General features: G+C 42.2%; 1 protein-coding gene across 1 annotated transcript; it reads right to left on the bottom strand.

Annotated features, from left to right (window-relative positions):
- Positions 1-128: 128 nt before the first annotated feature.
- On the bottom strand, positions 129-26,953 carry LOC128456604 (F-BAR and double SH3 domains protein 2). Its single transcript, XM_053440828.1, has 20 exons — positions 26,680-26,953; positions 23,455-23,552; positions 20,540-20,585; positions 15,885-15,961; positions 15,481-15,625; positions 14,227-14,360; positions 12,838-12,892; positions 12,629-12,757; positions 12,422-12,544; positions 10,561-10,656; positions 7,643-7,759; positions 6,397-6,495; positions 5,733-5,885; positions 5,478-5,612; positions 4,920-5,003; positions 4,659-4,842; positions 4,212-4,435; positions 3,892-4,102; positions 3,684-3,748; positions 129-3,045 (listed from the first exon to the last, which is right to left on the bottom strand). The coding sequence occupies exons 1-20, from the start codon at positions 26,698-26,700 to the stop codon at positions 2,962-2,964; spliced, it is 2,280 nt and encodes a 759-aa protein (XP_053296803.1). The 5' UTR covers positions 26,701-26,953; the 3' UTR covers positions 129-2,961.
- Positions 26,954-27,831: the final 878 nt, after the last annotated feature.

Raw genomic sequence — 27,831 nt, 5'->3', positions numbered from 1 at the left:
CTACTGGCATCTGAATTGTGTTGGAGTAGAAGTATAGTGTCTATACAAGAACAAGTACCTGTATCCACTTGAGTTAGACGTGACATTAAGGTTTAAATTGGGACAAAAACCAAACAGAATCTTTTCAGTTTCTTTCATGTAAGCTATCTTTATTTCACATTTATTTGTACACAATAAATACAGTTAAACATCCACTGGTGTGTAAATATGACACTCGACAGCCTCTGCAGAGCTTACATTGTAAAACCAGGGCAGTTTGACGCTGACATTTCTGATTCAGACTTAACGTGGAATCAGGACCAGTAGCAAGTTAACAAACAAAAACAACGTCTCTGTTGGGAAAAAGAGATCTTTTCTTTTTTTTAACTTTTAGAATATTCATTTGTTAATACAACAGGGTAAATGCAAACTTCAAAAATAAGTTTGATGTCATTCAGATCTCAAGGAGATCAACGAGAACACAGCAACGTGGCTGACAGATATCTCTCTTTTCCTCTGATCGAATCCGACTGCGGTTTAATAAGTCTTTAGCCTACATCTAAAAAAATAAAAACAAAATTAAAAGAAACAAAGAAACAACAAACAAAAGCTGTGCTATTATTTGTTCAGATATCCATCTCCAAGCTCTCTGTAAACTATTAATATCTCAAAGAAACAATACGTTCATAAAGGTCACATCTCAACCTCAATCAAAGACACTACACTGGCTATTTAAGGCTAAATAACAAGAGCCGATAAAGGAAAAAGTATTCATACCAATATAGCTGGTAAACAAAACGTCAAACGAGAAATATCGGACAAACAACGTAGCATCCACAATACTGAAAAGGAATAAGAAGACGTCAGAAAGTGCTTCACTATGACAGTATAGATTCTTTTTAAATTGGACTAGCTAGCAGCTCAGGATGGTTTCCTCCTTCCAAAATAAAGGCGAGTTCAAACTGCACATTACCTCAGTGTTAACTGTCACTGCTCCTCCACCGACCACCAGTCAAACATTACTGGAAACGTTAGAGTTGCCAACATCCCAACAACACAAGAGGAAAAAAAACAAAAAACAAAGTTAGACTGTGTATGTTCGCACAACGTCTCCCTTCAGGCGTCTCTGAGCAGGTTGGTGCAAAGAAAACTAACAACAAACAGAGTTCTACAAATTTAAATGCAAAAAGGGTCTATTATTCTCGATCAAGACTTTCCTATCGCTCAACAAAAATTGCCACTTTTCCCTTGTTTGTGTAACCGTGTGCGGTCCCAGCTCACGAGTCGGAGGGGAGGACCAGCCTCGCCGCCGCTGGCGTGTTTTGAGTGTGGAGACGACCGGACGTTTGGTTTGTGTTGAAGCTGCACGTTCACAACATGCTGCCGTCTGGCCCAGATATCAACTCTGTTGCATAGAATCAATAATCATCCAATTGTGATGAGATCAGATCGTGGAAATAAGAGAGAAACCGCCTGTGAGATGTCTGAAATCATTACAATATTATTATTATTAATAATAATATGATTTCCTTATAATTTTTATACAGACCTCGTTATTATAAAATATGTAATTTATTTATTTTCTTACCAAGAGTTAGACGAGAAGATCGATGCCACTCTCATGTTAGTCTGTTAAATATGAAGCTGCAGCCAGGGGGCGATTAGCTTAGCTTAGCATAAAGACTGGAAACAGGGGGGAACGGTTAGCGAGGCCGTGTTAATTATAAATTCCTCGATTGGATGTTTGGTTTTATGGTTGATCTTGAAGAAGGAACTCCTCCTGAGGACCGGCTGCACAGAGCCATGTTGATCTGTGGGTCCTGGTTGAGACCAGCGAGTGAACGTTAGAGGATTCTGATCAAAAACAGCTGCACGTTAAAACAGTGCAGGAGGCGGCCTCGTTAAGGCACAAGTGAGACCATGAGAAACCGGACCCTAAAAAACACGGCACGATAGATGGAAATTCTCACAGAGACGATTTTTTACGCATTATTAAAAAATGTCATCACAACAATCTTGTGTTAAATTGAAGCGACACAGCGCTCAGGCTTCAGAGTAATGAAACGCAGCATCTTTCCCAGACACCATCGAGTTGTGTTAAAACTTTATCCTGAATTAATTCAACACAGATTCAATTTCTAACAAATCAGCCACTGACGTCCCGAATCTCTTTGTTGAAAGCTGCTCAGCTCAGTTAGTAAAAGAACAAGATCCAACCGATGTGTTCGTCCCATCGACTCTTGTCTCATAACTTTAAGTAAAAAACTATTTTAGTTTATTTGTGGAGCAGCAATTTATATTATAATATAACATTTCCTATGAATCGTTTTTTTGGGGCTCTTGAACTCTTTGTTCCCTCAAACATCTGAACACATCTGTGAGTCACAGTGAGTTCAGTTGTTTAAATGCTGGTTTGAAGATAAATCATCAAACTAATGTCTAACTCACGACATCTCAGTGGCATCAACCGTCTGTTCTGCCGCTCGGCGAGAGACGTTCACAAAAACCATTCTGAAACCGTCCAAATCCATTCATATTACTTTCTTACAATAATACGTTTTACCGTAGTTTTCTTTCTGCATAGATTTCCTCACATTAAGTAACATTATCTGCAAATTATCACTGAAAATCTGAAAATGATTTGTGTCTTTGTAGAAGATAAGAACCTGTGTAATTTCTAAATCAAATTATAAAATTGTTCTTATTTATCCGTCTCATCAAATATGAGACAAGTCCCGGGTGATGAAGGAGAAATGAGAAACCGAAGAGGAGAAGAAATTTAGAAAAGAAAGGCACGATACTCCTCCACAGCTCACTGACCCTGTGAGGACAGAGTGGAGGGCCTCTCCCCGCCTACAGGGGGCGTCTTCAGAGAAGGTTTAAGTTTCCTTTGGGAGTGTGTTGAGAGGCACAGAGCCGCTGGTCCCTTGTCTGGACAAAGACGTCACTGCTGCCGCCGCCGCCACCGCCGGGGTGACGTCTTCACACCAGCGTGATCTCCACGTCCTCCCTCCGCTTCACCTGCCCACGGGGATGCTGCTTCGGGGGGGGAGGAGCCGCACGGACCTGGACACATCCGTCAATCATCGGTCAGTTAAACACAGCGGAAACTGTTGTGTTACAGTCGTTTGTCTCAACACTGTGTATTAACTCATGAACACACAATGTAACATTAAGATCTTGAACAGTCTGAACAGACGAGCACAGATCTAAAGAAGTTTCTCCAGAGATGAACGAGTGATTCAGCTGCTTCACCACTTTGATCCAGACTGAAACAACACAACAGCTATCTGATCTGTTAGCATGACATTCTGTGAAGATGTTCATTCAGACTTGTGTAGCTGAAGTTGTGTTTCCTTTTGTCGCAGCATGATGCACATGTGGATGTATTGATTCAATTAATAACATCAGGTCAGACATTCTCTCTTCAGATCTACATTCAAATACATCACAGATGATACAACCGGTCATTTTCTGTCTTTTCACCAAACATCAGTTGGATGATATCTCATTAGAAAGCAGTTTGCTAGAGGTTTGTCTGAAATGATCAACTTTTGGCTTTAAAAAAAAAAATGATCTCATCAGATTATCTTCTGATTTATCAAATCTTAGCTAATAAGCCTCATTGTGTGTTTTTTTTTTTCCCTGTCAGGTCTTAGACTAAATCCAAATCGATGTGATTAAACTAACTCTGGTTTACTCACAGGTCGAATGGTGCCTGATCCGCTCTCGGGGTATTTGGGGGGTTGAGGGGAACCTTGAGCTGGACCTGACGAGGACACAGATCATCATCACCAACAGTTCAGCCAAGTCACCAGCCGCCATAACAGCTGCTCTAACTTTCCAGACAATATCCACTAAATACTAATAAAGTGATTTTCTATTGGGCCGGTCAAGAACACGGACGCTTACTTTGCAAGGGGCTTTTGTGCGGCGCTGGCGGCGGCCTGTGATGTCCGTTGTGATAGGCGGGGGGGCGGCCAATGGGAGAGGCGGTAGCGCTGCTGGGGCTGGCGAGAGGGGAGGGCGTGGTGGGCGTCTGGAGGGGGCTGCTGTGGAGGGGCCCCGGCTGGAAGGGACTGCGAGGGGAGCGCTCACCCAGCGGTAGAGTGGAGGGGGAGGCCTGGAAAAGAAAAGATTAATTTATACAATGCAAGAACAAAACCTTAGCCTAAACTGCAAATACCTCATTTATTTAATTCTCATTTCCAAACATCAGAACGTGAACACACCTGCGCGCTGCCGTCTCCTTTCCCGTCTCCATTCTCGCTGGCGGCGGTGAGTTCCTCCACCAGAACGGCCGGGAAGACGCCGACGACCCCGTTAAACTCTCCCTCCCAGAAGCCGTCGTCCTCGTGCGTCTCTCTGCTCAGGATGCGGATGATGGCGCCTTCCGGAAACGACAGCTCGTCTTCCGTCTGTCCCGCGTAGTCGTACAAGGCCTTCGCAAAGGACACTGTGACAAGGAGAGAAGATTCAGAGACTTTAACAAAGTCAGACGTGAAATACTGGAAATTCAACTGTGTGACAATTACATCACATCTTAGATTTTTAAGGGAAAGTGAGTCAATACAAATCCTGCAGGAAAATGAGCTCATCCTCTTCTTTTCATTAATAAATCAACCACATATTGAAGTTGCCCGGAGGAGCCCAAACCTTTCTATACAAGACTCACTCACCGCTGGAGTCTCCGTTGACGGAGCCGGTCGGTAGCTCGGTCTCCGGTTCGGTGGAGTTGCTGGAGGAGTGGGATCTGGCGTCCAGCGCAGCCAGAGACTGCAGCATGCTCAGCAGGCTGTTAGAGGAGGGGAGCTGCAGGTATTTCTCCGGGACGTAGCCGACCTGTCCGCTGCGGTTTCTGGCCTGGAAACAGGAAAAGAGTTATAATGATGAAATCCACAACAAACCAAACTGGTGGGATTTGTGGAGGTGATTCGTACTTTGACCCAATCCTCCATGTCGCCGTCATCAATGACCTCCAAGATCTCCTGCTCTTCAATGGTCAGTTCATCCGGCTGAGACGACTGAAAACAAACATCAGTGTGTGAATAAGATGAAAAGCAGTAACTGATTTGTCCAGTTGAGGGCGACAAAGACAAGCAGTCAACCACGTACTGACAAATCATCATCTGTGAGTTCAAATAACAAACTTGTTAGAAAAAAGTTGCTTATTCATGCATCCACCCATTATAATTAATGATTGTAAATCCAATATTCCCTCTCCTGCTCTGTCATCAATCAATCCTTCAATCAGACTATTTGTGAAGCACTTTTTACACACACAATGTAAAACCAACAAAGTGCTTTACAAAATAAAACCAAGAAAAACTATAGAAACAACCCCCCCCCACCCCCTATATGCAGAGAGCCGACCAAAAGTAACAGAGAGGAATAAATGCGTCAAATCTCATAAACTTGAAACTGATTTGAAAATAAAAGGCAGGTGAACAAAGATAAAATGATAAAATACTAAAGCAGCAGTAGTAGTCCACTGGTACCTTGTAGGAGTAGAGCACTTTGCAGGTGAGGGGATAGTTTTTCAAGGTGCTGGACGGACTGGAGCTGCTGTCGTCCAACACCTCACTGCTGTCCTCCATCTCCTCCTCATCCTCGGGCTCCAGATCTCCTGTCCCCTGCAAAGACAAGAGAGACATGACGTCATCTGACCCAATGACATCGGAGTGAGTGGATACTACTACGAGTCAAACAGATTGTATAAGTCATATACAGATCTGTGGTTTTGTGAGTCTTACAGAGAGCGCGGGATCGTGGGTGTTGAGGTTGTTCCAGCGTTCGTTCTCCAGCTCCTCCATGACCTGGTTCATCGCGCTCTTCAGCCACGTCTCCACAGTGACTCCCGCCTGTCGCAGCAGGTCCAGACGAGCCTCTGCCTTCACCTTCACCGTCTGCACAACACACAATGATCAGGCAAACATGATAACACACTAAACGTCACTGAGAAGCAGGAGACAGGAGTCTTCAGCTCAAGTATCTGCCTAAGGGTTTGACTTTTCACAGTTTGGGTTGATTCAGTTGCTGGTGTGACGCTGTCAAACCCAATGGGGCTGAGGTGTCTCATTATTACTGGTCATAAAATTCAGCCTGGACTGAAACCCTTCAGATTCAGTTCAGTTGTTTGGTCCATTCCAGCCCAAATGAATCTAATAATAAACTGACAAGTAAACCTAAATATCTGCAGATTAATCTTCCTCAGTAATTCAGCGAGTCCATGACGCTTTACACCGAACAACTACTGGGATCATTTGACCCTCACGTTTCATTTCAGCTTTTTAACCAGTAGGTGGAGCCCTGGGGCAAACTTCAGTGATAAGATAGTGATTGAGAAATCAGACGTCTTACTTCATAACACACATGCACACACATGTTTGCAAACAAACAAACACACACACACACTACCTCTGCCCTCCGAAGACTCTGTCTGGCCACCTCCATCTTTGTTTCCATGTCACTGTTGTTCTGCTCTGATGACTCCTGCGTCCCATATTCCTCCAGAGCCTGAGATCAAATCACAGCGTGAAGAAACAACAACATCACAGTGACAACAGTTAACAATTAAAACCACCATCAAAACATCCAGTAGAAGAAAAGAAAAACAGCACTGGAAGGAAACAGAACAAACACAACAGCCTCTGATGGAGTGTGACTCATGTCCTTGTTTCTGGAAACACGTGGGTTTGATCCTGGTGAAATGAAAACATGTTTCTAATTTGACGGTGAACTTTAAAGAAGCGGTTCTGTAGTTTTCCGTCACGGAGGAAGATTGTATGTCACGTGGTTTTGATGATGAACTCTTGAGCCACGTTTAATAGCTTTATTCTCTTCTGCTTCACATACGTGCAAAATTATTTTTATGATCTGCAGGTTTATTATCATCACACTGAGCGACCTCGGTGTTTTACGGTAAAAGGACAAATTCTAGTTCCTTGACCAGACACCCGTCAGTCATTAACCCGTAGTTAAACTGGAGGACGACAGTTTACAGTAATAATAAAACACACTATGACTCAGACACATTACTACATTTCAATTTCTATATTTTAGGGGTTAAATAATGAGGTTTTTATGTAAACATTTATTTCTTAATTGATTTAATGGGATTAATTAATAAAATATTGTTTCCACCGTCACCGTTTATGTTGCCACAACCTCCCTTCTGTTTCTTGTGTGTTGTTTCAAGGGAATCAGGAGGAACCGCTTCCTTGTAGAATCAAGGTCAACACAGCTGCTTCTTTCCTTTACAGCTTTGCACTAACTGATTTGTTATTTGCCGGAAACAGAAAAACACTTTGTTGCCTCGAGGCGTCAGATTTCGGGACCGGCAGCACGAGCAGCTACGAGCTTCACCCTAACAAAGTTTAGATTCAAGATATTTCAGGCTGCCCTCCTGAAGTCCTTGTTTTATCCACTTTTCTTCTTCCAAATAGTACCAACAAAAGTCTATGTATGCTTTTATCTAGTAGCATTAATTCTCTTTCAATCATTGCTCTAATTAAAGCATTTTTTATCTTATAAAAGAGGAACTATGAGATAATTGACCTTTGGCAGACTCATGTAATTTAATTCCCATTTTAAATACACCTATGAATAAAATTAAACAGAGGCAGCCTGCTGTCATTAAGTGAGAGTGTGATCTTGCTCTCACCCGCTGTGTGTGGATGATGCTCTTGTACTCTCGGGCCACGCGGCTCGCCCATTTCCTCGCCTCCTTATCCAGGCCGTGCTCCTCCGACGTCCCGCTCTCTTTCTGTAGCTGCATCACCTTCGAACACAGACAGAGAATCACACAGGTCAGTGAAGGGGATCAGACACAGGAGGTAACAAATAAACCGTAACAATACTTTACCAAGATGCATCAACATCTTCAGTAGAGTAAAGGGAAGAGACTTTCTAGGAAAGGTTTTGAGCCAAAGAAAGAGAAAAACATTTCTCTGAAAAACAAGGTGTTTTTTCACAGGAAAAATACTTAATATTTTTCCTGTAAAAAACATAACGTCAATGACCTCACACAGAAACAACAAATCCTGTCCGAGGCAATTAAAACTAAAATTAAATATAACTTAATGCACTTGTATTCAGAGCCATGACCCACCAGAGCACCTTTAAAAGGCCCTTGTGTTTTCCTAAATGCCACCAGTGTTAGTTATATTTACCATTGCTGTTACGCCGAGGTAGCAACTTCCTCTTTTCATATTTCACTGGCCAGGTTTGAAAAGTGTGTTGTAAAGAGAGACACTCCCAGGACTGGAGCTTGAATGGAGTGTTTGTCTCACCGAAAAACATTGGAAATATAATAATCTTTCACGTTCATGAAACCCTGAAGTCCAATAATATAAAGGAAACATCATTATGTGAGAGGGAGGGAGAGAAATCTCTTTACTCCGAGAAACATTGAGTGAGTGAAGGTCTAAGAAACAAAAACCTCACATCTCCACATATCAAATTTTGCAGCAGAAAAAAAAAATGCTTCATATAGAAAAGTACAAATCTTTAATGCTGCACAATAGATTCTTGGTCACTTCAGGGCACGACTGACATGTGGAGTCCGGCTCCTGGTCACCTGGTGAACCTAAGGCTAATATTTACTGTCTTTTAGCTCAGTGTTTGGTCTCTACCAGCTGTCGAGGGAGATATCCATCTATTCCAATGCTAACCCCCCCCCCCCCCCGTGTTCACCACCCTCTCTCTGACTGTGTCTGTCTGCTGTTTGGTGCAGGTCAGGTGCTGAGCAGAGGGGTTTAGACATTTCTCAACAACAACAGCTGCAGTTGCAAAAGAACCAAAACAAGCAGGACAACAAAACTCAGTGTGAAGCTCCGCAGAGCAGAAAGCTGCCCCTGATTCAGGTCCATCACTACAAATGATCTTTGCTTTAAGATTAAATCACATCACTAAAATGTAAGTGAAGATGTTTCCACATGAAAACAGCAGCGTGTCTGTGTCTGTGTGTGTGTGTGTGTGTGTGTGTGTGTGTTTGTGTTGGTGCGTGCATGGAGGGGAAAGGTTGGGGTGGGGAGGTCAGTGCACTCTGATGAGGCCCACTCACAATGCCTCCTTTTCACAGATGGGCCGTTCACAGGGCCCGGCCTACCTCCTGCCCCTCCCTCCCAGTTCAGCTCTATTCCTTACCGGATCCCTCTGTCTGGTGCAAGAGGTATGGAGGGGAGGGAGGGAGGGAGGGAGGGAGTGACGGAGGGGGAGAGGCAGGCTAGGCTCTCCACCGCTAATGTTTTCTTTAGGAACAGGCTGCTGCTTGTTTGACTTCCAATGAAAACAACGCCAGCGTTTGCAGTTTGAACAAATTGTCCAGTGTTGTCCAGCGAAGCGGAGAAACCAGTGCGGAGGAGAAAAGGATCTGTGGAGTCGGTGCAACTCGAAAAGACGAGTGTGTGACACCGACTGCATCACGTTACATGTGTGTGCAGCAGCGGTCAGTAAACCACTGACAGATATGCACACGAGGGCGTCTCAATAAAACGTCTTTAGACTTAAGTTTGTTTGGATATTTAACATTCGATTTATAGAGGGTAAAAATATACAATAAACAACTTTTATGGGTGAAGAACTGTCAAATAGATTTTATACATCATGACAAGGCAATAAAGGTTTGGTGAACAGGTGTAAACGTGCAGAGCAGCACAGATTGCACTTAAATCAAGCCCAGGACTCAGGTGGGAACTGCAGGATGCAAATGTCACACACAAAACCCAACTTTTATAACTGTAGATATTTGGGGAAGGCAACTGATTGATACGACCACAGCAGGAGTTTGAGGCTAAATTTAAAATAAGATGCACAAGGGGGCTACTTAGCACCGGGCCTGTTGATTCAGGTACTGGTGAAAAATATCTCATTCGGTAAATTCCAGTTTAAGACACAGACCCTTGAATCTTTCTGAGCCTGAGCTGAGCCCAAAGTATTTTACTATTCTGGAAATAAAACTATTTCCTCTGTGTCACGACCAACAAGATTTGAATAGTGGATTTACATCACTCCATCTGGATGGATGACATTTCACTGAGGATTCTTTTATGAGTCGACTACTGGAAATGACGAGGGCTGCACTTTATCATGTAATGCTGACATCAGCCTGAACAAGGTTTGACTATACAAACAGAAATTTACTACTGTAATCGACTCTTCCAGATAACGATTCAAATGGAACCACATAGATTTGTTTAGAACTGGTCAAAGTTCACGTCCTGTTGTAAATGAGATCACTGCTAAAAAGAAAAAGCCTGAGAGCTGAAACACAGTAAATGTATTTCTACACAAAACCTCCAGTGTATATTCATCGGGTTTTCAGGAAGGACTTAATTACAAGAATCACGTGTGAGTCAGAGGACTGAGACGAGTGATGAGATCAGTGTGTAGTCTGTGTATTTAAAAGGAAAACCTCATTATATTTTACATATGTCCATTGATAATTGGCGATAAACAAAGTTAAACATCAGTAAAAGACAATTACAAATTTAAAACAGGCTTTTGGGGTCAGTTCATAACATTTCTGTGGATACAGATGTATTTAGTGCGAATAACAAAAAATAAATGTTTAGAACTTACGGTGTCTGTGTCGCTGGGCTGGAACAAGAAGTCCGGAGCCTTTTGAAACATCGGGTTCTTCTCTGCAAACAGCTGCTGGTGAAACTCCTGGACAACCTGCGGAAAAAAATAAAGAACATAATTGAGTTTTTGGTTTTTATTTCAAATTACTCGAATGATTTACTTCCGTCAGGTGACTTATCCACATTTTGTCTTACTTTGAAATATCTTGAAACCTGTAGTAACTCCTGATCTGTAAGTTTATTATTATCTCTGTTATATTAAAACATGTCAGTAGAATATAGAAGTGACCGTGTGATCACAGGTTCAGATAAAGAGGAACATGGGATAAATATTCATAATAAACTTCCTTCATGAAAAAAAAAAACAGCAGAACAAACTCACTTAGACTTATCAGTTCTGTTGTCAGTTCTGTTATTAGTTCTGTTATTAGTTCTGTTATCAGTTCTGTTATCAGTTCTGTTATCAGTTCTGTTATTAGTTCTGTTATTAGTTCTGTTATCAGTTCCTCGTTTAGTGTCTTTACAGTCTTTATCTTTATTCATGTGTATCTCATCCAACACATTCACAGTCACATTCTGTTGTTTCCTAACAGAGACATTATTATACTTTTCTCATGACATCAGTTTGTTTGCATTCTGTTCAGAATTTCTCCAGATACATGACAAAGATGAACTGAAATATTCATAATTCTGTGTTTTCCAGTGAAAATAAGGAGAACTCAAATTGGTGTGGTGTCACTGAACTTTACTTCAACTTTATCAAAGTGAAACAAGAGGTAACAGAGGTCAAGACTGACACACAGAGCAAGAAAGTTCTCTGGAAGTGATAAGATACAATTATTAATCCCACACACATGCACAGACACACTCATGCAACTGGAGTCGAACCAGTGACCATCCAGTCTGATTTTCTGCCCATAGTCCAATTTTTCTTCCACTAGTCCACCGCCTCTCCCAAGTGCATGATAACACCAAAAGATCTAAAGCGAAACATTATCACTATCATCTGAGAGTTTCTATTCACTGCCCGGAAAACACATGAGTGCTGTTAAGTTCCCATTGGACCAGTGGAACCAGAGGAGGAGGGTGTATTGGGATTTACAGTATATGTGTGGTCAGGTGAGATAGATTCTGAAACTGATTGAACACGACGTATTAAAAGGATTGAACATTTTCATGGTGGGAACTAATCAACATGTCACATTACACAGAGCACACTTCAGGTCACTTTCAGGGGCTTTGTGTTGACACAGGAAGCACATGGGCTGAAATGTGAGCTCTGCTGAAAACCACTGCTTCCTTCTCTCTCTCTCTCTCTCTCTCTCTCTGCTGAGATGACCTGAACAAAACAGAGCGACAGAGGCCGGCGGCTCGAGAGCTTGTAACTGAGGAGCGCAGAGTAACTCAAACCAATTCAATTAATTAGCAGTGGGTGAGGCAGAGGAGTCCAGCTCCTCTGAGGTTTACACTGACACTGAGTGATACCACTGGTCCAGGATCTGTATATGGAACAATATCAGCTTCAATAAACCTGATCAAATGCTGATTCTTAACTATTTTCTGCTGCGTTTTGTCTCTTGCACTTTCACCACATCAGGCTCAAACAGTCCCAACATTTAGTTGCATAAGTGAGTAAAAATGTGAGTGTGTAAATGCTAAAAAGTTATTGGAGTGCAGAGTTACATCAACCGGATGAATAAAAGACGAGGATTTCCTAAATTCTGCAACACAACCCGTTTAAAGTTCCGTAACCTCTTTCAACACTTACACCAAGTAGCTCCTACCTACACACAATATCCAATCTTGGGAACTGAAGAAACGTCCGAGCGGTTGTTGAGCAGTGGAATTTTAGGACTTACCCCATTAGAGCTGCTCAGGATCTGGTTGAAGGTGTTGTGGACCGCCTGGTAGGTTTCCAGCTCCGTCTGAGACAGTGACACCAGGTAATCTTTGACCTGCTCATATATTCTGCCGTCTAACACCTGCAGACACAGACATGTTTAAGGTTCATAAGTGTACGTCTCCGTTCCAGCCTCCAGCTGCCGACTCTGACAGCAGCTCCTCACCTTGATGCAGTCCATGAGGTCTGTGTCGTAGTAGCGCTGCTGGTGAACATTAGCGGCTGCTAGAGTGAGAAGGTAGTCGTTCCTGGCGTGGGTGGCTTTGGAGTTGCACTCACTCCTCTTGGCTTTGAGCTGGAACACAAACGTTCACACTGTTGGCTGAGTGCAGCAGCTAAATGTGCAGCAGACTGTTGGAGGTAAAGATGTGGTACCTTAACGCTCGCTCTCTGCAGACTGGACCTGGACTGGAAAAGACTTAACTTGGACCTGAACAGAAGAGGAGACAAAAGACCATGACTCACATTCCTCGATTTCAGTGAACAGTGTAATTTCTCTTTTCAGCTGGAGTTTTGCATATGAGCAGCAAATGGAGGAAAGACTCCTGTTCATGTTATAACTTAATCAGGTCGACAGAAAGCAGAGAGGGAGAAAGACGATTTCTTGGTCATGTATCTGTAGGTTTCTGAGTTGATCGTATGTTTATACATGTGAAGGACAAAGACTTTCCACAGGGATGGTATCGGAGCAGCTGGATGAAAGGGGAGATCAGCACGTGGAGTGATACCTTCTCGCTTCTAAAATAACTCCAACATAAGATACAGTCAAACTGACACCGACAGAAAGGAGCGTCATTCCCCACATTTGCATAATGCTGCAGGTCTGACACGCCCCCTAACAAAGCCAGACTGACATTTCCTACACAAGCTGGAAGGAGTTAACCTTTTCAAGTAATAACAGCCTTTAATTCCACAGACATTTAAAAGTTTCAGACGCTCACACCTTGAAGTTCACATTTTTATCCGTGTGTTTGTGTGTGTGTGTGTGAACATAACAAGCCCGGCCACTCCACTGAGTAGTATTTGTAGTCTTAGATGAGAAGTGCCAAACCAGCTACTAAACCTTTCCAGGAGAGAAAACATCAGCGAACTGGGCCCGGGCTCCATAATAAACTTTCCTGACGGGCAGAAATATGTCTGCAATGCGGTGAGTCAAAGTGCCAGCGCTCCACGGTGAGCCAGGACCAAGTGTTGAGAATGAGAGGGAGAAGAGAAAACCCTCTCACTCCGGCAGCTTCACTGCGGATGCCGTTTGATTGTTTGGGCTGAAACTAACGACCATATTCACGATCAATTAGTCCTCATGACCTCAACAGCATGTGTGCGTTTGAACGTCACCACAGAATGATGTTTGAGCTCTTTTGATATTTATGAATTATGCATTCTGCTTCCATAATATTAACATCTGCTGCTTATAATAGTCTTGATCTCCTAATATATTAAACTGAATATGTTTGGATTTGGAAAAGTTCTTCAAAACAAACGCAGCATTTTGAAGATAATAATTTGTGCTTTGATGATTTTTCTTGTCCATGTTTCACCATTTTCTGATGTTTACAAACCAAACAATCAGTTACTCAAGAAAATAATCAGAAAAGTTAATTGATAATTCTAATGATGGTGAATTTAAACCATAACTAGCATTACTTCTCAATGCAGTATATTTCTAAAAACCCTTTTAATCTAAACATCTTGCTTCACAGGCGGCCGTCGAGACAAATCTAGAATTATTTGCTTGCACATTTTGAGTAGTCTGGGTCGTACTTGGCGTCCTGCTCTGCCTTCTCTCTCACAGCCTGTGCCATCGTCTCGTTCTCCTGGTATTTCTTCCTGCTCTTCGTCAGCTCCTTCACGGAATCCTGCAGCTCGGCTTGGACCACCGTCAGCTGCTCAATGCACTGAGGAGGGAAAGTTGGAGACACGGGACAAAAAAATAAGGGATTGAGATGTATGCAAATTAAAAATTCCTAAAAGGCAAATATGCAAAAAGCTCTTGATCATATCCAGCAGCACGTAGGGTGCACGTCATGTCACGTGTTATACAGGAGCCATCATGGCATCTCCGGAAATGTGAGGGTGAACAAGAGCAGCTTTGTGGGCCGAAGGCAGCGGAACGTGTCCAGCAGAAACCGGAGAGCGGCGCTGGGTGGAGGTGGCCTCAGAACTCGTGATCAGGGAACAGGCTTCATCTCCAGACTCACAGTGTTCAGAATCACACACAGTCGGTTGATCATTAATGATGAGAACAACGACTTCTGCCCTCGACTGACATAGCATTTATTACTGTTTATCAGAAATACACACACGATGGTTCCACTGGAAGTGACACTGAACAGAGGACAAAGAACATGAACATCTATAGATGATAATGATCATTCCAATATCAACAGGACATGTTTAGGTGCAGTTATTTAGAATTTGTGTGTCATGCAATCATCAATCCACATTAACAGCTCATTCAGACGTGTGAGCAGTTGGCGGAGTAAGTGTCAGAGTCAGAGTTTTGTCCTTAACCTGCATCTATGTGGATCGTGTCAGACAATATCAAGATCATAAAATAAGTATTTTATCAGTGCTGGAGATTGGCAGCTGATACACAGGTAATATACGAACTGCAATCAAATCGCCGTGTTACACAAGTGCAGTTCCAGCCAGGCTCATAAATTGGTATTAGCATATAACTCAACTGATAGATGAAATGTATCTCAAGTACAGAAATGTTTGTAAAGATGTGTTCTGAGAAAGTGCTGTCATCCTTCTATAGCTTGTCCACTTGAGTGTACTGACAAGTTTGTCCTCCCTAAAGCATCTGATGCCAGGGCTCTATAAAGAGCTGCAAATGTTTTCAAAAGAACTGAATTATAATTTCCAAACAAGGTCCGAATCCTGTTTCAGAAACTGTCTTGTCCACATTAGATTCAGACCAACTTCTCTCTGAATGACACGGTGGAGCTGTTTGTGTGAATAAAAAGGAAACAAGCAGGTGAAACCTGAGCAGAGTCCTTTGACCTTCATTACCTTCCTCAGCTGCTGCTCCTTCTGCAGTCTGGCCGTCTTGGCCGGATCGGTCACCTGGACTTTGTAGTTGTCACAGGTGCTGATTCTGGACTGGGTGACCTGCACTGTGCCCTCCAGATAGGCCCTCCACACACAATACATGTTCCTAAACCAAACACAAACACAAAAACATACTGGTTCTGTCATACCGCTCAAAACTCAGGCTTTTATTTCTATGAATTCTGACACAGAGACATTTCATTTCCTACGTTTGCCTGAACAACAGTTGAAAACCTCAAGATAAAATAGATGTAAGAGTTTTCTTTCTTTCTTAAAATAAATATTCGATTTGACAGGGATGTCATGTACCTCCGAGAAAATATAAAAATTTAGAGAGTTCCAACTGTTGTGTTTGTTGACTTTACCTGTGGTCATCTTGTTCCCCGATCAGACTGTCGGGCCATTCCCTCTTCAGATACTGATTTGCCAGTTTCTGCAGCGCCTGGAAGAGAAGAGGAAACAGACCTAAGCTGTGACGACCTTTCACCTTTGACACCAACACACATTTCCTGTGTCTCATCTTCACAAAGGGACTCGCTGAAGAAGACTGTGACCCCTCGTGACCTTGTCACATAAACCATCGGGCCAGCGGGATCATGGAGACAGAAGCATGAGGAGAAGCATTTTATTATTTTCTCGACACACAAGGTAAAAATAACAAGGTCCCTGATCCAACACACCAAACTTATTTAAAACCCACACATTAAAAAGTGATTCTTTCTTCAGTCAATTGGCCTCTCAGTGCGATTCAATGCTGCATGGCCTCGTTCACCTGTTAGCCACAGCTTACTTTAGAGGCCTTGCTCGCTCGCTGAGCTTTATGCTGATGTCGGCTCTTTTTTGGAAGAAAAATGTCCTTCACTTCCACCACATTCACCCTGGGAGATATATTAGGTTGCTCCACCTCTGCCAGCAGTGAGGTTAACCTTTGATGAATTGAAATAGACAGACCGAGCAAATAGCAGGAGAACAAAAAAAGGATGATATGTCTGGTGTTTCTGACTGAATGTTAGGTATGTGAAAGAAATGCACTTATGGTGGACGTATTTTTTGTAATGTCCAGGTGATGCAAATGGGAGTGGCCTACAAGTTTGTCTGATATAAATATAGAGGAGGCTAGGTTACAAGACTTTATTTACAAGAAACAACCGCCTGGCTGGATTTAAAGGAGAGTTTTCAGTTTTTCTTTCCTCTTAAATATTATTTTGTGAATGTAAACGTTCTGCAAAGTTAAAAAGCCCAAAGTCAGAGGTGGCTCCTCTCCCCGACAGAAAGCACTGAGGCTGCCGAGAGAGAGAGAGAGAGAGAGAGAGAGAGAGAGAGAGAGAGAGAGAGAGAGAGAGAGAGAGAGAGAGAGAGAGAGAGAGAGAGAGAGAGAGAGAGAGAGAGAGAGAGAGAGAGAGAGAGAGAGAGAGAGAGAGAGAGAGAGAGAAACCACCTGTGGGGAAACATCACCACGGGGTTATAAACTTGTGACAACACTGGTGTTACAGATTAAACCGGACATTTAACAAGAAGTGATGCGTGTTGGCTTAGTGTCAGCACAGTGTTTACAGTGAGGGCTGCCTCACTCTCCTGCTGAACTTGAAGTTGTGTACCATGTGTGGAGTTTGCGTCTTCTCATGGTGTCTGCTTGGGTTTTGTCCGAGTAGCCCCAGCTTCCTCCTACAGTCCTAGGATATGCAGATTGGGGGCTGCGTTATTTTGAGATTCTGATAAGAAGCAGTAATAACGCGTGTGCAGCTGTGTACATTAACTGCATCGGGCTTGGGTCGAGTTCGGTAAGTTCTTTAAGTCCATTTCAGAGATATTAAATATGTAGGAAAAGTTTTGGTTCACTTGAAAATGGATTTCAACCTCATGTCAATAATTTTATTAAATACAAAATCCAGCACCCCACATATTATTTTTACCTCTTGTCCCCCTCCCCCCCTCGATTAGTTCGATATACCCCAACAAGTAGCCGTGAAGGAAAGCAGTCCATCTATCCTTCCTCTGTCCACAGTGAAAAGACAACCCTGTTCTGCTGAACTCGTTGGTCGTGGTGATCTTGGTGCCAGAGCTTCAAAGCTGCCATTGTGGAGCTTGGAGAAGGGGGGGGAAATCGCCAAACTGAGCTAGCATAGCGGACGCGCCTGAATAGTGAGACGGGGACAAGGGGAGGTGGAGGAGGGATGCGAGGACGGCAGAGGAAGAGCGGCACAGAGGAGGACATTTTATCACACTTGTGTGATTTGAATAGCAATGGGCTAGTGGCTGAAGCAGCTTGCAGGTGTAAGAGACCCAGAAAAAGGCGGGTGAAGAGATGTTCAAAAAAAGGAAGAGGGGGTCGTTACGAGAGAGAACGAAGTGTTCCAGAGACACTCTGACCCACTTTGATTCAACCATTGGCAGCTGTTGGATCCCAGTATTGCCCCAGTACAGGGGTGGCTGGTCCAGCTCTCTGTTGAAAGGGTCACAGTCTATAGCCCTAATATTATTCTAATAAGATTTCTATGACTAATTAAGCTGGTGGAGAGGAGACTCATCTGGCTTCTCAATGCCTACATCCAAATGTTTATCCCTCTTCCACTAATCTAATATCTAACTGAGTAACCCCTCTCTGAGTGAGATACTTCCATCAGTCACACCTGTTAACAGCAGCTCTCCTCTTATAGATCTGAGCTCAGTAACTGTAACCTTTAAGAACCATTAACGCCGATTATACAAACTTTAGTTTAACAGCCTTGGAAGATTTTACAAAGTGAATGTCCACAACTTGAATTTAAATGCAAATTTAGAATTTATTTAAGAGTAAATACTGATTAACAAGGGCAATGCAAACAGCAGGAATAAATTATGATTAGTAATGTTATTAGAGAGTTGGACCTTGGGTCTTTGTAATGGTTCCCTGAGCACAGGAGATCCACAGAGGAGCCGAGGCAGCGGGTGTCTAATTGATCCCATAACTTGCAGCCAGCACAACTCAGACACACACAGCTCCATTCAAACTAACAAGGCATGTAGTTAAGACAATTTTCTTCCATTTCAGTGAAGCAACCAACAACTATTTTGATTCTTAATTAATCCAATGATTATTTTCTCATTAATCAACTGTCACAAATTGAGAAAACGGTCCTTTGCACCCCCTGAGAGCCACTAGTACACGTTCATAAACCTTCAAATGTCTTCTCTTCCCTGTCTGCCTATAAACCAGCTGATAACGACAGGGATGATACAGCTGCCGGACACATGTTAACAATTTGAAATAGACAATGTAGCCAATCAGAAATTAGTCTACGAGGGAGTGTGCCATAAAAAAAAGGGAACCCAGACACGGGCTCGACGGATGGAAATAATTACAGATGCATTATTGTTCTAGATCAATGATATAATTGTTTTTAGAGGGGTTCTGTTGTGGGCAGAGTTTAGTGTCGTACGTCTGCTTTCACGTCCTTCTGAGACAATGTTAATCTTCTATGCAAGGGGACACGACTACATGGAGCCGGATGAGATCATAAATAATGTACAAATAGGTATCAGAGATTTTCAACAGCAAGAGTCAGACGGTGTTTATGCTTCGTTTTGTCCTAATGAGTGAAAAGCTTCATGATCTATCAAGACTCTGACGGGCTGCAGTAAATTTAAGATGTGTGATTGACCTCCTGTGTGTTTCATTAAAAAAGGGACCAGCAATGAAACATCTAACAACTCCAGAAATCTGTCTTCTCCTTCTGTGGTTCTTGGCAAGTGTTTATTTAATGAGCTTCTCACTTGGCATTTGTGCTGATCGTTTAATTTTAATATACTTTTAAATAAACAGGCTAAGTATGAATGTGTATCTGGACAATCCGTCCTCTCCCGCTGACATTTCACCGGTGCACCTCCACTTATCAGCTCCCGCCGCCGGCTCTACACTTCAGTCTCTGTCTGATCCTCCTGTTTGCCCAAGCAGCCGTAACACTAACGCAAACCTCCAGTTGTGGTTTGTTTGTCTTTCATAACTTCCTGAGCATCATTTAATCTTGTCCGGCTGCCACCGCGTCTGTTTTCCTGCCAAGCTGATGCTCCTGCTTCCTCCGCCTGCACCGCTCCACCGTCAACTTTGGCACAACTTTCCAAACCTTCACCGGACCAAATATTCAGTAAAACTGTTTTTTGAGGAGAAATCATCCGGTCGGAATTCTGCTTCAACTTCATCTTTAATGCTAGGTGCATAAATGGCTCCTCTCCTATTCCTCCCAGTATCCAGAAATAAATCAAAAATATCCCTAATAAGCCGGAGTCTGCACAGCAGCCCTCAACCACCAGTCTCAGCTGTCAATCAGGACATTTCACCCAAATTTCACAACATTAAATAACTAATTAAATCAAAAGCACAGGAAAAATGCTTGGACATACATCTACAATGACAGAAACCATCTTCGAGGTAAAATAACAAGATGGCAATCAATGGACTTTTGGTCCCGATGCTAACAGCAGCTCCACATGGATTTCAAACCAAAACAGACCAGACTCGTGTCAAACTGAAAATATAACTATGAATCACTGTTATTCATGTTTGAATAACAAAGCCCAATTGCACATGTGCAAGCAGACGTGAGGTGGCTCGTTGGATAACTACAGACGTGCCCCCTCTCCTCACACCGGAGGTGGACATTCCACACACGGCTGCAAAACCTGAACAGAGCCCAGGAGGAGCAGAGGATTTTCAGAGGACCGACTGACGTCTCCAGGAAGCTGCGGGTAGGAACAACACAGCGAGGAGGAAGCAAAGCCGGCGGACCACTCTCTCTCTCTCTGTTGTGGTGTTTGCCTCTTTGGCTGGTTCCCACTCATGAGTTATCTGGCCACAAGAGAACTAAGACTTTTCTTTAGGCCCACATCCTGAACCCCCCCTCGGTCATATGGTGTCTTTGGACAATATCGTAAAAAGAACAACTGTATTTTTAGAAACACAAATGACAAGGCAGCGCAGTGATGTTGTTAACAAGCGTCACTCACACTGTGAGAGAAGACCAGCGAGTTCAGAGTCACTTACCTGGGCGTAGTCTCTCTCTACAGCTGCCCTCTTTTGGCTGAAAGTCCTGAGGAAAAGGAAAAAAGGGAACGTGAACAATATGAACAATAAGACAACCTCAAATGACAGTAAAGGACGAGACTAGTACCAAAATATCGATATTAGGACCAAACATTATAAAAAGACTAGATTGCAGATTTGTCATGTTGTTTGAGAGAGACTTTTCTTTTTTGCCCAAACCTACAAGTTATCCAAATCTTTATTTTCCAATTTTCTTCCATATTTTCTGTGATACGCTGCTGATCCTTCACGCTTGTATATGTGTAATGGTTGATTTCCTTTTTCTTTATTTTATGGTTTCCTATGAGCAATGAGGGAAACATGAGGAAACATGATGAATCTGTAGTATCTCAAAAACTATGCAGGCTACAAAGAAAGATATTTGGTGAAGGTTTCTCCGTACTGAAGAGCTTCATTACTAAAAGATGGTAGTGACAACTCCCCCATAGATCTGATGACTGCATTCCCTCATCGATTATGCAAAAAAAAAAGACTTGTTTGCTCAATGAGTCAGAAACATAAACTGCAAATAAAGATGGACGACACGTCTCCACTTCCTCCCCACTATCTAGAAATGCAGATATTTATTATTTTATATATTTATAGTCTACAATTTCCTCTCATTTTCCATTTACTGTGATGATTAACATGGATATTTCTAATAATGCAGTTTTTAGCTGGGGACCAAATCATTTAGTCTGACTCAGTTTTACTGAGGCAGCAGCAGCTGAGGGATTTGCTTTCACTGCCTCGTCGATGATGGATTCTCCTCTGAAAGCTTGTGAGTTTATAAAGAAGCCCTTCTTGATCCTAACAGGCCGACAAAAATGCAGCTGAGAAAGTTTTTAAATAGCTGAAACTGTTTGGCTGGTTTCATAAATACATATAGAACGTGCTGAGAAATGTGAGGCATGTCAGAACATATTGTTTTTATTATGGTGTTTAACCGTCGCAGGCTTGATTTACAGTAGCAGGGACTAGTTGATAGTTAAATTTACACAAAAGCCTAAGAAAAGAAAAGAGGTCAGTGCCCTGGGAAAAAACTTGACTGCAGCCAAATCATCATTAAGTCATTAAACATGTTGAGACTTGACTGCCATGCTCCACCCTGACTCGAAACAATCTGGCGTACTTCCTGGGAGCTTCCCTTTCTTCCTTCACTCCCTTCCTTTCCTCCACATTTCCAAAGGTTCCTCTTTCACCAGCCCCCCCGCTCCGGCTTCCTGTCATTTTCCCCAAATGGAGCTTTTGCTGACGACCAGATGCCATTTCCAGTTTGCTGAATCATTTCTCGATCGGGGGAGTGACCCTGGCGGATTGTGACCAGGCACGACGAACATAGTGTCAGGCAGAGTTGCGCTGCCGAGCCTCCCGGGACGAGTGATCTCAGGGCCGTCTGAACATCTGGCAGCTCTCTGTGACCTGAACTCCCAGCTGTTTGGAGGTTCAGAGCTGCCACCAACCACAAACAGGAAGTGGGGAGCCAGAGGGCTGTCCACTCAACCCAACACTAAGGCTGAATACAGAGCCACAACCTCTGGCTTTTCAACCTGTAAAATGCATCCCAACACAGTGTCACAGCTGCCTGTGTGTCTCAAGGGCCACCGTCTACTCTGCATGACCCTCTGATTTAAAGACTTTCAGCAGCTATTAGTGATTTGTTAGATTGTGGAACATCCCGTCAAACAATCTCAACGACTTGGATACGAGACCAAGAAGAAATATTTATTCACCCGTGTAAAAAACAAATCATAGGGAGAGATAGTGCAGAATAAATCAAGTCAAGTATGTGGGAAAGCAAACTTCCTCTAATGGTAGGCGTGTAACACTAACTGTCTGGCTTTAATTGAATGCGTGCATAAACAAGTCTGACCCTTTAATCAACTGTCGTAAGATGCTTTAACATTAAAAGGTCTAAATATAATACGACAGAAGAGCACAGACAACTGGGACAAATGATGAGGGGCTCGAAATCAATCACACAAAAATGTCAACTTCTAAATAAAACTGTTCTGACTTCTGAAGAGCGATTTTGTGGGTCTGAAAACGAGTTTGACGTGAAACTGGAAGTATGAAAAAATGTCAGGATGAAAAAGAGGAGCCATAGGAATAGAAGACGCTGACAAAGACGTCAACTCAGAAAGACAAGGAGATTCCAGAGCTTTGGAAGATAAGAGCTGGCGCCGCTGTCAACGTGCTGTCAACCAAAACCATCGACTCTATTTAATGATGGACGACTGACCGCTCGCTAAACATGAGACCAAAGCATCTCAACCGACGCCTGGTGGCTGGCTGCAATATAATGTATGTTTTAAACCCTGCCTCCTCCGTGTTAGTGGATGGGACGTGGGCCAAACTAAAAGTCAAAGTACACATCGAATACATTTTTCTCAAAAAGTTTTCTTCAAGCATTCATGTTTCTGATAAATGTTGTATTAATGAGTTATTTGATTGTATAAAAATGGGGTGGAACATTATGATCGACAGCTGAAACTGACTTGTGATTGGTTGAGTGTGTGAATCGACTGGACCTCGCTACCTAGGCTAGAGACTCCAAATGAGTAAAACTGCAGCTTTCACATTTGGGATATTACAGCTTCATTTCTGGATAGTAGGAGGAAGTAGAGACAGCTTTATCTACATTCTGTGACTAAAACACAGTTCCGCACTGGAATTTATATGTCATGTCGCCTGCATGTTCCTGAAAAGGGCAATGTTCATGTCTGAGAACAGCTTGTTGGAAAAGCAGCTTGAATTTATATTCTGCTTTACTGGAAGTGATGTAATTTCATGCTTTACTCACATAAAGTGCTTCGATTGTGAGAAGACCAGTCTAAATAATTGTATAATCTGCAGCTTGACCTGTGGATGCTCACCTCAGGTCTTCCAGGAGGTCACATTCTGCCTGATGTTTGATCTGTAATCTGCTCATCTGCTCTGCATGAGTGTGCTTCAGCTCCTGGGTGACCCGGACCTGAAGGAGAAGATGGAGAACATGAATTAATACGATGAATTTTGAGAGTTACACATCAAACAAGATAATTTCTGCCATTTGAAAACCACACGGCCGTTTGACAAACTATTCCCCACAGGTAGACCGATGACTCCGGAGGCCAGTGTTGATTCAGCTGAGCTCACAACTGGTGTTAGTGAAAACGAGCTGCGCTCATTATCACACAGCAGCTCTGGCCAGGTGAGAATCAGCCTCTGTGGGATTCTAATTGGCCGTTAGATAAATTATGAAGTGCAGTGACCAGGTCTCATTACTGACGACCGGCAGTGTTTTCTTTCCTTATTTCAATCATGAGCCAAAATAAAGTTAAATCATCTCAGATGAAATTAGGCTAAAACATTCATTGCAAATTATTTTCAGATATTAGGAAAATAAAAGTGTTTGTTTCACCTCCTCAAATGTGAGGATTAGATGCTTTTCTTTGACGACATGATAGTTAAACTAATAAGCCCTATTTTCATTATTGATCAATCTACCATTTATTCTCTTCACTCATAAATTAACCGTTTCAATTTAAATAAGACCGTTTTAAAATCCCATATCCCAGCCTCATGCTAGAGGTCTTCTTTTTCAGTTAAGTATCGTGTATGAGAAAGAAAAGGCAGCAAATCTGATGTGATTATAGTTAAAATCCATTTTCAGAGACTTCTTTTCTGTTAGATTTATATTTTTAAGAAGGATTTTTTTAAACCCAAAAGAAGGTGATACTATTTAGGCAAAACATTAGTTATATACTAGGCTTCCATGCATGTCAGTGCAATGATGCGACTAATTGATGAGCTCGATGGAAGAGAATAATAAAATATACGAGGCTTTGACTGCACAGATTATACTAACATAGATTTTTGTTAACAACAAGAAACATGTAGAACCTTTAACCTCCTGTACATTCACACTCTTTGCTCTTTCAATCACATGAGGAGCAGTTTCAGCAGCTGCTGTTGGACGTCAACCTTGGATGACAGCTGATATCTTTAAAGCGCTGAGCAGTCTGGCTACATGTGTTTGTCAGAAAGAATTTTGTTTTATTAAAATTAGTAGACACGTACATTTTCAGTGATTAAATTATTAGAAACTATATAGTTGATTGAATTATCTTTGAAATGATTTTTCCTTGATGATGTTCCAAACTTTGATTTGTAGGTTTCTGACATTTACATAATTTGGACAATTTCACAAACTCCTCTTGGGTTTCAGGAAATGTTTTTCTCATGTTTTGTAGAACAAACAACTGATAAATTCCAGGAAATAAAAAACATCAGGCTGATGATGAAACTCAGATGATAAAATGACTAAGATTTTAGTAAAAAAAAACAAGAAATACAGTAAAAGATTGAGACACATCTGCTTTAAAACTGCTTTACAGCTGATACGCTGGGGGTTCAGGTATATTAACTGGCTGAAGCTTGATCTTACCAAGTTATTATTCTCCACAGTAAGAGAGAGAGAGAGACACCTAATAGTGAACTGTTCAAAATATTGAACACGTGGTAAAGAACCACATTAAGCTGGAACAGGATAATAAACAATGAAACAATGGATCTGAATCACTGAATATTTGAAGCCACATGGAAAACTTCACTCATCCTCTCGTGTTACCAGCTCATGACGGAGTTATATCTTCCATCTTTATTTATATATCCATAAGTATGAGTGAAAATTAGCTGAAGCATTATCTCTGTACAGCTGAGCTTCCACCTCCTGGACTTCCTAATTGGCCGATGAATTTATGAAGTGCAATGAACAGGTCTCATTACTGACAGTGCTGTCAACAGGGACACATTTCCACATCCTCATTATATTTACGACCCAGACAATCACAGCTAAAAATGGAGATGTAAATATTACCCACGGTGAGTTCCATAGTTCACTTCCAGAATTTGAAAAGGTCAAATCCATTAAGTACACAAAGAGGTAAATGTCAAATTATTCCAAGGGACATAAACAACCTCTGTGTAAAAACGCCTGCAGCTGGAATCACCTCTTCAAACAGTTTCTGCTTTAACTTCACGAGGAAGCGTTGATTCAATTATAGAATAACTTTAATAAAACAAAGTAAATTTGAAGTATTTCTAATCCACACAATCCAAATGTCCCAAAACTACAGCATTAAGGACAACATACAGAAAATCCTTGCAGTCCATAAATGCCTAACATATCTTATTTGATTGTAATCAACATCAAACCACTGGCAGAACGTCCTGGGGAAGAAAACTTTCTGTGCTGCAGAGCCATGTTATTGAAATATGATCCCACAGCAACATTTTTTCACACAGGACACGACTCTGCTCAGATTTGTGCTTCTGCGTTTGTTTCTTTTCCAAATTAAAACACTTCAAACTATTTATTCCAACTACAAAACTTTTTTTACTTTTTTCCTCCAATTGTACGAGGAAAACGAACGCGCCAAACCTCGTTCAGAAATCTGCGGGTTTACAGTAACCGCAGCGGGAAACGAGCTTTACTGACAGATAATGTGACTTATAAGATGTTTGTGACATAAATGTGACGCAAGTCTAAAAATCGGCAACGTCAAAAACCCAAAACTATGATTGATTTGAGTGAAATCATAACTTTTTAACTTCCACATTCGGAGCGCGGAGGGCAGCAGGAGCAGTGGGATCTAAAGTGATATTTACCCGGACTCAAGTGAAGCTTCGTGGGGTGTTTGTGCCCCGATGCAACGCAACACTTCGGGGAAATTAGTTCACAAAAAGTGCGAAGAACTTGAGAACAGTTGCGCACTTTTTAACCGCAGGCCGCTGTTAAAACTCCCGTAATTTGACTGACGTTTGGCAGGAGGTTCGCTGGGGGAACCGGGGGTGCACCGTTAACGGAGCTTTTTCTCCCCCAAAAAAGATTCAGGCACATGGGGCAGTTTTTCTAACAGGCTCCCCTGGCTCCGGTGAAACAGCGGGATCGAGTGGAACCTCCCGGTGAAACGCGGTGGTGGATGTGTGCGGGATAAAAAAAACAACTCAAGCGGGTCGTGGGAGCCAGCGGAGCGGCAACAAAGCGAACACTTCCAGCCGTTAAATATGCAGCAGTTGGCCGTTAGCTTCCGAGGCTACAGCGGGAGAAAACTCACCTTTCTCGGTGGGGGCTGCATCCTCGGTCCTTGACATAAAACCCACCCGGAGAACGAGAGTTTGTCTGGGGGATGGAAAAAGTTTGCGTGGAGGTCCGTAGGAGGAAGCGTTAGCGCGGAGACACGGCGGTCGGGGCCGGATCAAGCGGCCATGGAGAGTCCGCAGAGGAGTAAGTTCAGTCCCGTTGAAAACATTGTGGCCCCGGGGAACAGAAAACACAGAAGTCAAGCCCGGCACGGCAACACAACGCACATCCGGTCACCAGAGTAAAAGCTGGGACGCACAGGACTCACTTCCGTAAACAATATTCACCACAAAAGCTGAGTATTGATAGAGTAAAATAAAAAAAAGTAAGTATTTTACCATGAATTGCTTATTCAAAAGTAGGCTATACTACTTCTACAATTACTATTAGCACTACTTTTAATAATAATTATACAAATACTACCACTAAAAATAACAACAACAATAATCATAATAAAGTCATTCATATTAATACTATGACTAATTCCACTAGTCGTAGTAGTGTATCAGTCCTTCAGTCTAAAAATTAGAATGATAATATAAAAAAATCACATTAGTACTACAACTAGCACTACTTCTAATGACAATGATATTACTAATAATAATAATACTAAAAATAATAACAATACAAATAATAATAAAGTTCCTATGGTGAGGATGTAAAATCTCAAATGAGATCTGAGGTAACTTTTTGATAAGAAATCTTTCTGTGTCTTTGCCTGTGGGTTCTGTAGTTTCTTTCTTTTCATAAATCCTAAATACTGATGTGTGTTGCAGGTCGCAAAATATGTTTTAAATTATAATTTCCACCCAGTAAACATTACATAGGAAATCTGGCTACACAAACAAAGATCCGGTCAAACTAGAAGTAGAAGTACAAATTAGCATCACAATCGTAGTTTTTTCCCCTTAGGGTCATAAAAAAGATATTACTTCTATCAGCTATAATACATATGATAAAGACAAAGGTTATCACATTTTTAGATCGTATTATTGCTGTCCTGTAATCCTTGTCATTCTGAAAGCTTCAGACGTTTGGGTTCTTCCTCATCTCTGATTGGTCCTGAGTCACATGACGCGGCCAACACCTCCAATTGGAACCGGGTCCAAGATAACAGGAGTATCAC

This window comes from Pleuronectes platessa, chromosome 15, assembly GCF_947347685.1.
Source record: "Pleuronectes platessa chromosome 15, fPlePla1.1, whole genome shotgun sequence".
In the NCBI taxonomy this organism is placed as follows: Eukaryota; Metazoa; Chordata; class Actinopteri; order Pleuronectiformes; family Pleuronectidae; genus Pleuronectes; species Pleuronectes platessa.
This window is presented reverse-complemented; position numbering and strand designations above follow the sequence as displayed.